Source organism: Phyllobates terribilis, unplaced genomic scaffold, assembly GCF_046119375.1.
Source record: "Phyllobates terribilis strain yellow unplaced genomic scaffold, ASM4611937v1 Scaffold_3__8_contigs__length_932513732, whole genome shotgun sequence".
NCBI classification, from domain to species: domain Eukaryota; kingdom Metazoa; phylum Chordata; class Amphibia; order Anura; family Dendrobatidae; genus Phyllobates; species Phyllobates terribilis.
Genome location: NW_027362763.1, coordinates 50789608 through 50803110, shown reverse-complemented (window position 1 = coordinate 50803110; position 13503 = coordinate 50789608). Strand labels below are relative to the sequence as shown.

The 13503-nt window shown below is 47.8% G+C and overlaps 1 protein-coding gene across 1 annotated transcript in view; it reads left to right on the top strand.

Annotated features, from left to right (window-relative positions):
* FBXO16 (F-box protein 16) overlaps nucleotides 1-13503 on the top strand; it is a 44198-nt gene that overhangs the window by 1549 nt on the left and 29146 nt on the right. Inside the window, exon 2 of the mRNA XM_073673872.1 lies at nucleotides 12024-12130. Within this exon, the coding sequence (XP_073529973.1) occupies nucleotides 12035-12130 (96 nt within the window). The 5' untranslated portion in view covers nucleotides 12024-12034. The remainder of the gene's footprint in view (nucleotides 1-12023; nucleotides 12131-13503) is intronic.

The window sequence follows — 13503 nt, the reverse complement described above, 5'->3', positions numbered from 1 at the left end:
CTCATTGTACAGATTGGTCGTTGCTCATTGTGCCGATTGGTTGCTCATTGTGCTGATTGGTCGGTTGCTCATTTTGCCGATTGGTCGGTTGCTCATTTTGCTGATTGGTTGGTTGCTCATTGTGCCGATTGGTCGAATGCTCATTGTGCTGATTGGTTGGGCATGTAGGTTTTCAGTTCATTCATTTGGATGCTCACAGCCCCTAACATGTATGTGCATATATTGTGCACACCCCATGGTCCTCCATGCAGATAATGCAGCCCCATGGTCCTCCATGCAGTATAATGCGCCCCCCATAATCCTCCAAATAATATAATGCACTCACCATGGTCCGCCATACAATATCATGCACTCACCATGGTCCTTCATACAGTATAATGCCCCCCCCCCATAGTCCTCCATACAATATAATTCAGCCCCATAACCCTCCATATAGTATAATGCACCCTGCATGGTCCTCCATGCAGTATAATGCACCCCCATGGTCCTCCATGCAGCATAATGCACCCCCATGGTCCTCCATACAGCATAATGCACCCCCATGGTCCTCCATACAGCATAATGCACCCCCATGGCCCTCCATACAGTGTAATGCACCCCCGTGGTTCTCCATGCAGTATAATGCACCCCCGTGGTCCTCCATGCAGTATAATGCACCCCATGGTCCTCCATGCAGTATAATGCACCACCATGGTCCTTCATGCAGTATAATGCACCCCATGTTCCTCCATGCAGTATAATGCACCCCCATGGTCCTCCATGCAGTATAATGCACCACCATGGTCCTTCATGCAGTATAATGTACCCCCATGGTCCTCCATGCAGTATAATGCACCCCCCCATGGTCCTTCATGCAGTATAATGCACCCCCCATGGTCCTCCATGCAGTATAATGCGCCCCCCCATAATCCTCCAAATAATATAATGCACTCACCATGGTCTGCCATACAATATCATGCACTCTCCATGGTCCTCCATACAATATAATGCACCCCCCATAACTCTCCATATAGTATAATGCACTCACCATGGTCCTCCATAGAATATAATGCACTCCCCATGGTCCTCCATGCAGTATAATGCACCCCCATGGTCCTCCATGAAGTATAATGCACCCCCCATGGTCCTTCATGCAGTATAATGCACCCCCCCCCATGGTCCTCCATGCAGTATAATGCACCCCCCATAATCCTCCAAATAATATAATGCACTCACCATGGTCCGCCATACAATATTATGCACTCCCCATGGTCCTCCATACAGTATATGTGTGTATGTATATATATATATTGCTAAAAAAAATAAAGGGAACACTCAAATAACACATCCTAAATCTGAATGAATGAAATATTCTCATTGAATACTTTGTTCTGTACAAAGTTGAATGTGCTGACAACAAAATCATACAAAAATCATCAATGGAAATCACATCTATTAACCAATGGAGGCCTGGATTTGGAGTCACCCCCAAAATTAAAGTGGAAAAACACACTACAGGCTGATCCAACTTTGATGTAATGTCCTTAAAACAAGTCAAAATGAGGCTCAGTATTGTGTGAGGCCTCCACGTGCCTGTATGACCTCCCTACAACGCCTGGGCATGCTCCTGATGAGGCTGAGTATTGTGTGTGGCCTCCACGTGCCTGTATGACCTCCCTACAACGCCTGGGCATGCTCCTGATGAGGCTGAGTATTGTGTGTGGCCTCCACGTGCCTGTATGACCTCCCTACAACGCCTGGGCATGCTCCTGATGAGGCTCAGTATTGTGTGTGGCCTCCACGTGCCTGTATGACCTCCCTACACCGCCTGGGCATGCTCCTGATGAGGTTGCGGATGGTCTCCTGTGGGATCTCCTCCCAGACCTGGACTAAAGCATCCGCCAGCTCCTGGACAGTCTGTGGTCTAACGTGACGTTGGTGGATGGAGCGAGACATGATGTCCCAGATGTGCTCAATCGGATTCAGGTCTGGGGAACGGGCGGGCCAGTCCATAGTTTCAATGCCTTCATCATGGAGGAACTGCTGACACACTCCAGCCACATGAGGTCTGGCATTGTGCTGCATTAGGAGGAACCCAGGGCCAACCGCACCAGTATATGGTCTCACAAGGGGTCTGAGTATCTCATATAGGTACCTAATGGCAGTCAGGCTACCTCTGGCGAGCACATGGAGGGCTGTACGGCCCTCCAAAGAAATGCCACCCCACACCATTACTGACCCACTGCCAAACCGGTCATGCTGAAGGATGTTGCAGGCAGCAGATCGCTCTCCACGGCGTCTCCAGACTGTCACGTCTGTCACATGTGCTCAGTGTGAACCTGCTTTCATCTGTGAAGAGCACAGGGCGCCAGTGGTGACTTTGCCAATCCTGGTGTTCTGTGGCAAATGCCAAGTGTCCTGCACGGTGTTGGGCTGTGAGCACAACCCCCATCTGTGGACGTCGGGCCCTCATACCACCCTCATGTTGTCGGTTTCTAACCGTTTGTGCAGACACATGCACATTTGTGGCCTGCTGGAGGCCATTTTGCAGGGCTCTGGCAGTGGTCCTCCTGTTCCTCCTTGCACAAAGGCGGAGTTAGCGGTCCTGCTGCTGGATTGTTGCCCTCCTACGGCCCCCTCCACGTCTCCTGGTGTACTGGCCTGTCTCCTGGTAGCGCCTCCAGCCTCTGGACACTACGCTGACAGACACAGCAAACCTTCTTGCCACAGCTCGCATTGATGTGCCATCCTGGATGAGCTGCACTACCTGAGCAACTTCTGTGGGTTGTAGAGTCCGTCTCATGCTACCACGAGTGTGAAAGCACAACCAACATTCAAAAGTGACCAAAACATCAGCCAGAAAGCATTGGTACTGAGATGTGATCTGTGGTCCCCACCTCCAGAACCACTCCTTTATTGAGTGTGTCTTGATAATCGCCAATAATTTCCATCTATTGTCTATTCCATTTGCACAACAGCATGTGAAATTGATTGTCAATCAGTGTTGCTTCCTAAGTGGACAGTTTGATTTCACAGAAGTTTGATTTACTTGGAGTTATATTCTGTTGTTTCAGTGTTCCCTTTATTTTTTTGAGCAGTGTATATATATACAGTACAGACCAAAAGTTTGGACACACCTTCTCATTTAAAGATTTTTCTGTATTTTCTTGACTATGAAAATTGTACATTCACACTGAAGGCATCAAAACTATGAATTAACACATGTGGAATTATATACTTAACAAAAAAGTGTGAAACAACTGAAAATATGTCTTATATTCTAGGTTCTTCAAAGTAGCCACCTTTTGCTTTGATGACTGCTTTGCACACTCTTGGCATTCTCTTGATGAGCTTCAAGAGGTAGTCACCGGAAATGGTCTTCCAACAATCTTGAAGGAGTTCCCAGAGATGCTTAGCACTTGTTGGCCCTTTTGCCTTCACTCTGCGGTCCAGCTCACCCCAAACCATCTCGATTGGGTTCAGGTCTGGTGACTGTGGAGGCCAGGTCATCTGGCGTAGCACCCCATCACTCTCCTTCTTGGTCAAATAGCCCTTACACAGCCTGGAGGTGTGTTTGGGGTCATTGTCCTGTTGAAAAATAAATGATGGTCCAACTAAACGCAAACCGGATGGAATAGCATGCCGCTGCAGGATGCTGTGGTAGCCATGCTGGTTCAGTATGCCTTCAATTTTGAATAAATCCCCAACAGTGTCACCAGCAAAGCCCCCCCACACCATCACACCTCCACCTCCATGCTTCACGGTGGGAACCAGGCATGTAGAGTCCATCCGTTCACCTTTTCTGCGTCGCACAAAGACACAGTGGTTGGAACCAAAGATCTCAAATTTGGACTCATCAGACTAAAGCACAGAATTCCACTGGTCTAATGTCCATTCCTTGTGTTCTTTAGCCCAAACAAGTCTCTTCTGCTTGTTGCCTGTCCTTAGCAGTGGTTTCCTAGCAGCTATTTTACCATGAAGGTCTGCTGCACAAAGTCTCCTCTTAACAGTTGTTGTAGAGATGTGTCTGCTGCTAGAACTCTGTGTGGCATTGACCTGGTCTCTAATCTGAGCTGCTGTTAACCTGCGATTTCTGAGGCTGGTGACTCGGATAAGCTTATCCTCAGAAGCAGAGGTGACTCTTGGTCTTCCTTTCCTGGGGCGGTCCTCATGTGAGCCAGTTTCTTTGTAGCGCTTGATGGTTTTTGCAACTGCACTTGGGGACACTTTCAAAGTTTGCCCAATTTTTCGGACTGACTGACCTTCATTTCTTAAAGTAATGATGGCCACTCGTTTTTCTTTACTTCTTGCCATAATACAAATTCTAACAGTCTATTCAGTAGGACTATCAGCTGTGTATCCACCTGACTTCTGCACAACACAACTGATGGTCCCAACCCCATTTATAAGGCAAGAAATCCCACTTATTAAACCTGACAGGGCACACCTGTGAAGTGAAAACCATTTCCGGTGACTACCTCTTGAAGCTCATCAAGAGAATGCCAAGAGTGTGCAAAGCAGTCATCAAAGCAAAAGGTGGCTACTTTGAAGAACCTAGAATATAAGACATATTTTCAGTTGTTTCACACTTTTTTGTTAAGTATATAATTCCACATGTGGTAATTCATAGTTTTGATGCCTTCAGTGTGAATGTACAATTTTCATAGTCATGAAAATACAGAAAAATCTTTAAATGAGAAGGTGTGTCCAAACTTTTGGTCTGTACTATATATATATATATATATATATATATATATATATATATATATACACACACACATATATATATATAATATAACGGGAGATGCGTGACGCTCAGTCCGGCTCCAGACAGAAGCACGCATCCAGCCGTTACAGGTAAGAGGAGGTGTATGGAGCAGGAGATTGTGGTATGAGTAGGCACTGAACGCATACCGCGATCTCCAGCGCCATACTTGCATACTTACCTGACCGGGAGGAGCGTTGCCTCGGCGCCTCTCTTTGCCGGAGACCGGGGCAGGAGTGAGGCATCATATCGGCGCGTGCGCATAGCGCTATCCGGCGCCATTTTACTGAAGACACATTTACAGTGTGTCTTCAGCAAAATGGCGCCGGACAGCGTGGTGCTCCGGCGCCGCATTCCTCCCCCGGCCTCCGGCAGAACAGGACGCAGCAGCGCTGGAGTACAGAGAAGAAAGGTGAGTATAACTGTTTATTTTTTTTGTATGTGTGTACAGTGTGAAAGGGATGAGGGGTACCATGCATACCAGGACTGGGGGGTGAGGGGTACCACACATACCAGGATTGTTGGGTGAGGGGACCATGCATATACCAGGATTGTGGGGTGAGGGGACCATGCATACCAGGGGTGAGGGGTACCACACATACTAGGATTGGGGGGTGAGGGGACCATACATACCAGGATTGGGGGGGTGAGGGGACCATGCATAACAGGGATTGGGGGGTGAGGGGTACCACGCATACCAGGATTGGGGATGAGGGGTGCCATGCATACCAGGATTGGGGATGAGGGAGCCATGCATACCAGGATTGGGGATGAGGGAGCCATGCATACCAGGATTGGGGATGAGGGGTGCCATGCATACCAGGATTGGGGATGAGGGGTATCATGCATACCAGGATTGGGGATGAGAGAGCTATGCATACCAGTTTTGGGGATGAGGGAGCCATGCATACCAGGATTGGGGATGAGGGGAGCCATGCATATCAGGATTGGGGATGGGGGAGCCATGCATACCGGGATTGGGGATGAGGGGTGCCATGCATACCGGGATTGGGGATGAGGGGTGCCATGCATACCGGGATTGGGGATGAGGGGTGCCATGCATACCGGGATTGGGGATGAGGGGTGCCATGCATACCGGGATTCGGATGAGGGGCCATGCATACCAGCATTGGGGGTGAGGGGTGCCATGCATACCAGCATTGGGGGTGAGGGGTGCCATGCATACCAGTATTGGGGATGAGGGGCCATGCATACAGGATTCGGATGAGGAGCCATGCATACCAGGATTGGGGATGAGGGGCGCCATGCATACCTGGATGAGGGATACCATACATACCAGGATAAGGATGAGGGATGGGGTACCATGCATACTAGGATAGGGATGAGAGGTGCCATGCATACCAGGATTGGGGATGAGGGGTGCCACGCATACCAGGATTGGGGGTGAGGGGTGCCACGCATACCAGGATTGGGGGTGAGGGGTGCCACGCATACCAGGATTGGGGGTGAGGGGTGCCATGCATACCAGCATTGGGGCTGAGGGGTGCTATGCATACCAGCATTGGGGCTGAGGGGTGCTATGCATACCAGGATGGGGATGAGGGGTGCCATGCATACTAGGATTGGGGCTGAGGGGTGCTATGCATACCAGGATGGGGATGAGGGGTGCCATGCATACCAGGATAGGATGGTGGGGACAGGATGGGGGCAGCACAAATACCAGGAGGGGGGGCAGCACACACCAGCATGGGAGACCATATACCAATAAAAATGCTCGCCACCCGGGCGTAGAACGGGTTCAATAGCTAGTGTATATATAAATATATATATACACACACACACACTGTGAAGGGTCAGCTCAGTGGTAGGCGCTGGTTCACACAGGGATGCAGTCTGTAGGTTCAAACAAACTGGTGGTTTATTAAATGCTTCATGAACCAGGCAGGAAACAAAGATATCACAGCCTCTTTCAGGTTCCAAAAAGGTATAACAGAACAATACACAAACTAACAAGTCCATGTACAGCGCGGCCTCAGACGTTTAAATGCAGATGCTTTTCTCTGCCTTCAGCAAGGTCTTCTCACCTAGCCCAACACACACAGACAGACAGAGACAGGCGCAGCTGTCTTAAATCAGCCTTCCAAGACCTGGACTGGAGGTAAGTGAGCAGCTATTACCCCCAGCTCTTTCAGCTGCTCGTAAAGCCCGGCCCTGTAATCTGGGCCTGTTAAATACCTCTCAGCACTATGTGTTCTGGAGCCTGCTCCTCCGGGTCCTACATCACCGAAGCATGGCACTTGGGGGACACATACCACCCGTCCAGAACCTGTCCAACTGCAACCTTACAACGCATACACATACAGTGAAGGAAATAATTATTTGATCCCTTGCTGTTTTTGTAAGTTTGCCCTCTGACAAAGACATGAACAGTCTATAATTTTAAGGGTAGGTTAATTTTAACATTGAGAGATAGAATATCCAAAAAAAAATCAAGAAAATCACATTGTATAAATTAGATACATTTATTTGCATTTTTGCAGTGAGAAATAAGTATTTGATCCCTCTGGCAAACAACACTTAATACTTGGTGGCAAAACCCTTGTTGGCAGCACAGCAGTCAGAGGTTTTTTGTAGTTCCTTCACTGTATATGTACACACATATGCACACACTCATGCATACACACACATATGCTCCCACATATATGCACACACACATGTGAACTTACCCTTTCTGCAGATGATTGCACATGATGCATTTCTCTCTGGTGCAGCCTCCCATCTCCCAGGACCCTACTGCAGAGCTTTCTTGCTAATTGCAGGGCTGAAGGCAGGAGGGGGAGAGCAGAGCTGTACATTACAGAGCAGGGGCCATGCTGTGATCAGCTGCTCTGCTCTGCTGGAGGCAGGAGCTTGTGGATGGAGCCTCCTCTCCTGCACTTACAGAGCAGATACTGAGGCATCGTCTGTGCCTGACAGTGCAGCCCGAGGTGAAGAGGTGGGTCCTGCCGACTCCGGGCCACCGAATCCTCTGGGAGGTCCTGAACGAGCCTGGTTGTTTTCAACAGTATCTGCATCCTAAGGATGCAGATATTGTTGAAGTTGTGATGGGGGATGGAGGGGTCCGATATGGTTTCACATCGGGCCCCCTGTCTCAAGGGCCCCATAGCAGCTGCGAGGGCCGCCGCTATGGACGGTACGCCCCTGAAGTGGGGATTTCTTCCAGGCCAAAATGTGGCCATGCCCTTAACCACACCCCTAGACACACCCATTTACAATCTGGCCACATATAGAAAATGTTAGAAATTGATGAATGAATATTATAAAAACAATATTAAAAAAACATGTCGGAATTCCATTTTTTTAAGAGTCTGGTGTGGGGTCTTTACAGACAGGGGTGGTGTCTGCAGACTAGACTTACCAGACCAGACTTACTAGTCTGGTCTGGGGTCTGTATATATTTGAGGCATGATCTAAGTTCTGCATATATTGGGGTCTGACTCTGAAGTCTGTATGGATGGAGGATCTGTATAGATTGGGAGGCTGATTGAGGGTCTGTATAACGTTAGTGGTCACGTGACCTGTCACATGACCGCTGACGTCATGGAAGGTTCTTTTACATTACCGATACCTGCCACGGAGCCAGCAGTGACGCCGGGAGCAGACAGGGGGCCATCAGAAGATGAGTATAAGGTTATTTTTTATTTTTTACGTTCTAATTCTTTTTTTTTTTTTACATTATGTTGGTCACACAATATGAATCCATGCCAGGTTGTATGGATTTATATAGTGTGACCAACTTTCAAGCACTTTCCAAGTGATGCTAAAATCGCTTGGAAAAGCGCTTGACAAACGCTTGTCCCTGGCAGAAAAAATGCATGTACGATCCGCATGTACGATCCGCATGTACAATCCGCATGTACGATCCGCATGTACGATCCGCATGTACAATCCGCATACGTTTTTTTCTGCCAGGGAGATGCAGAACCGCTCAGGAAAAAATCCGGAGCATTTCTGCATCGTGGACACTTAGCCTGAGGGTCTGATCTGGTGTCTGTATAGATGGGGATTTCATTTGGAGTCTGCATCGTTTTGGGGTCTCTATAGATAGAGGTCTGGTCTGGGGTTTGTGTAGATGGGTTGTCTGGGGTCTGTATTTTTTGGGGTCTGGTTTGGAGTTGGTATAGATCAGGGGTGTCAAACTCATTTTCAGTCAGGGTCACATCAGCATTGTAGTTGCCTTCAAAGGGCCAATTTAAATTGTAAGGACTCATGCACACGTCTGTGCATTATGGTACGAGCACGGACTGCAATGCACAGACTGTACATGGGGTGTAAGAGAGCTGTCCCTAGGTGGTAGGGCTAAAAACGCTGTCCTTAGCCCTACTGTCCAAGAGAGCTGTCCCTGGGTAGTAGGACTAAGAGAGCTGTCCCTGGGTAGTAGGACTAAGAGAGCTGTCTCTGCGTAGTAGGGCTAAGAGAGCTGTCCATGGGTAGTAGGGCTAAGAGAGCTGTCCATGGGTAGTAGGGCTAAGAGAGCTGTCCTGGGTAGTAGGGTTAAGAGAGCTGTCCCTGGGTAGTAGGGCTAAGAGAGCTGTCCTGGGTAGTAGGGCTAAGAGAGCTGTCCTGGGTAGTAGGGCTAAGAGCGCTGTCCCTGGGTAGTAGGGCTAAGAGAGCTGTCCTGGGTAGTAGGGCTAAGACAGCTGTCCCTGGGTAGTAGGGCTAAGAGAGCTGTCCCTGGGTAGTAGGGCTAAGAGAGTAGGGCATTCACCGTTTGTGCTAACTGCGATTACTGCATTCACCATTTGTGCTGACTGCGATCACTGCGTTCACCGTTTGTACAGACTGACTGCGATCACTGCGTTCACCGTTTGTGCTGACTGATCACTATGTTCACCGTTTGTGCAGATTGACTGCGATCACTGCATTCACCATTTGTGCAGACTGACTGCGATCACTGCATTCACCATTTGTGCAGACTGACTGCGATCACTGCGTTTACCGTTTGTGCAGGCTGACTGCGATCACTGCGTTCACCATTTGCGCTGGCTGACTGCGATCACTACGTTCACCAATTGCGCAGGCTGACTGCGATCACTGCGTTCACCATTTGTGCAGACTGACTGCGATCACTGCGTTCACCATTTGTGCAGGCTGACTGCGATCACTGCGTTCACCATTTGTGCAGGCTGACTGCGATCACGGCATGCACTGTTCACTCGGACAATGATGACACCTGCTCCTTGTGCTGGCGCCGTCCAATCTTTTTACCGATCGCTGCATCATGTCAAATTCCAAGATGGCATCAGCTCGCCAAGCACTGGCTGTGTCGATGTAGAACGCAGCCAGTATTTTGGTGAGGGCATGGCACCAGCACAGGGAAGGCTGTCATCTTAGATTTTGAGCTCCGGCGCACACTTCAACACCGCTCCGATCGGCTTTCCACCCGTATGGAGATCTGGTCATAGAATGACATGGCGGGACAGATTTGGCCCACGGGCCTTGAGTTTGACACTTCTCGCAATGAAGGGCCTGGCCCAAGTTCTGTCCACATGTAGGTCTTGTCTGGGGTTTGTGAGTCTTGTCTGGGTTTTGTATGGATGCAAATTCAGGTTTGGGGTCTGTAAAGTTTTGAGGGTTTGGTCTGGGGTCTGAATAAATAGAGGGTCTGGTTTGTAGTCTATATGGATGGGTATCTGGTTTGATGTGTTATAAATTTTTTGGGGGTTGCTCTGGGATTTAGTTTGGTGGACTAGTCTGGGGTCTGTATAGATGGGGGGTTTGTTCTGCATTCAGGTCTGGAGTATATATGAGGGGGGACTGGTCTGAGGTCCATATAAATGGAGGATCTGGTTTGGAGTCTATATGGATGAGTATCTGGTTTGAGGTCTTATAGATTGTGGGGGGTTGGTCTGGGGTCTGTACAGATGGGGGTTTGTTCTGGAGTATATATGAGGGGGGACTGGTCTGGGGTCCATATAAATGGAGGATCTGGTTTGGGGTTTATATTAGTTGGGGCCTGTAAACAATAGATTGTATAGATTGGGGTCTGTGTGGATCAGGATTTGGTTTGAGGTCTGCACAGTTGAAGGGTCTGGTTCAGTATAGATGGAGGTCTGGTCTGGGGTCTGTATGGATTGGGGATCAGTTTTGAGGTCTGCATAGATTGGGATCTGGTTTGGAGTCTTATGTAGTTGGGGATATAGTTTGAGATTTGTATAGCTTGGGGGTCTGGTCTAAGGCTTGGATAGTTGGAGGTTCTTTTTTTTCCGAGTCTATACAGATTGGGGTTCTGGTCTGACGTCTGTATCATTGGGGGTCTGCATAGATTGGGTTCTGGTTTGGAGTCTATATAGATGGGGATCTAGTTTGGTATTTGTAGATTGGGGGTCTAATTTGAGATTTGTATAGATTGGGGATCTGGTCTGAGGCCTATGTAGTTTGGGGGTCTTTGTTTTCGAGTCTGTATAGATTAGCATTCTTGTCTGAAGTCTGTGTAGATTGGGGGTCTTCATAGAGTGGGTTTTAGTTTGGAGACTATATAGATGGGAATCTAGTTTGGTATTTGTATAGATGGGGATCTAGATTGAGATCTGTTTAGATTGGGGGTCTGTTCTTGAGTCTGTATAGTTTGGGGGTCTGGCCTGAGGTCTATAAATGAGGGGTCTTGTTTGGGGTCTGTAAAGATGGAGTCTCTTTACAAATGACCTGGTTGAAGGTCTGTATATAATGGGGGGTCATCCTGGGGGTCTCTATTTATTTGAGGCATCTGATGGTTAGATATTTATTTGATGTGTGGTCTCTGTTAGTTTTTGGGGTGATTACCGGGTTACATGAAATACTTTTCTAAACCCCGTTGATTGTCTTTTTCAGAAGTGTTGATGCGTGAGATTTGGGTCTGAGGAAAGTTGGAGTCCTTCTTTAATGGCTTTTGCAGGTTGTGTAACCCCCTGATCACATTGTAAATCAGCCCCTAGGAATATTTCGGACACCCCCCTGTTGGCGCAGGACGGCTCAGGGATCGCGTGTACGGACAGGGCGGTTGTTGTTTAAATTTCACATAGGGTAAAGGAATCAGATCCATAATCCGCGTGTCATAATCTGTCCAAACATGTCACCTGTGACAAATGGCCGCAGCCGCTGCACAAGTCAAACACCCCGGAGCTGTAATCCCGAGTGACCGGGAAAAATTCCATTTCTGTGTGAGCGAAACTAAAATAAGCGAAGCCTTTGTGTCAGGGTGACGCTGCACGGGCGAGTGGACTGGGTAAATATGGCGCAGCACGCACTGTCAACTCTTCTTTCTTTTCCCAAAATGTAGAAATAGAAGAAATGGCGTTTGCTCCACCTAAGAACACGGAAGGGGCGAAGCTGCAGACGAAAATGAGCACCTGGACCCCCCTGAACCACCCGCTGATGAACGACAAGGTGGGAGGCTAGGGGCGGACAAGAATGTTTATATAAAGTTTAGTGAAAAAGTTCTGAAACTTTCTAATATACTTTTTATTGCCTCAAGATCTCTGCTTACTGTCTACTTACTTACGGACTACATTAAGACACAGAAGTAGTCAAAGTAGTCCAGCTCACCCAGCTGAGGTTTTGTTACAGTGTCTTTTCAGGTCATCTTAGTAAGTATAGCACAGCAGCACAACCGATTTCTGTCCTAAAAACTTGTTACAATGTGTCAGGTAACTTTAAGCAGCCCGTCATCATAAAGCATCCAATGACACGCTGTTCAAGTCACCTGACCGCTGCAGCCAATCACAGCCTGATGACTGGTGAAATGTTGACATTGCTGCTTTCTGTTTCTGCGCAGACCACAGAGCAACCTGTGCTGGATCCAGGGGTGTTCCAATAGAAGAATTTGATAGAGTTTGATTCTTTTTACATATCAGGTCCCCTGGGCAAAATTTTGTACAAGCCCTTCAAAAGGGGGTTTTCAAGTTGTCTCTTGAGCAGCTCAGAGCTATGCAGTCTCCTCACTTCCTGGTTTCTGGCTGGGCAGGGTCTTCTCCCTGAGTGACAGTTCTGGTGAGCAGCATTTGTAGCACTATGAAGCTCAGCATAAGTTCTGCTAATAGACTATACTTTAATATATCTATAGTGGTTTCACTGTATTTTCACATAGAGATAACGGGATTAGGAGAACTGCGCTGCATGAAGCCTGATGCTGCAGAGTAGTGATTTAGCAAGATAGATAACAGCAGCTTGTCAGGAGCTGGAAGGGAGGGGGGAGGTGAGCAGCTTACTGCTGGAGAGAGGTGACTGGGATGTTAGGAGTTAACTCCTCTATGGAGTGTAACTATGCTACTACTGAACACTCTAGGCAAGGGTTTGGAGGAGGGGCTTCATGGAAACCAGCTATACACTATGAAAGATAAAAGCTGTCATTGCAGAAGAATAACAGCAGCTAGAAAAAGCAAGTCAATTGCAAAAGTGCTTATTTTGATGCTGTCCCCTTGAGTATTCCAGTATATACAGTGGGGAAAATAAGTATTTGATACACTGCCGATTTTGCAAGTTTTCCCATATTACTAAGAATGGAGAGGTCTGTAATTTTTATCGTAGGTCACTTCTACTGTGAGAGACAGAATCTTGAAAAAAAATCCAGAAAATCATTGTATGATTTTTACATAATTAATTTGCATTTTATTGCATGAAATAATTATTTGATACAATAGAAAAACAGAACTTAATATTTGGTACAGAAAACTTTGTTTGCAATTACAGAGGTCAGACGTTTCCTGTAGTTCTTCACCAGGTTTGCACACACTGCAGCAGGGATTTTGGCCCATTCCTCC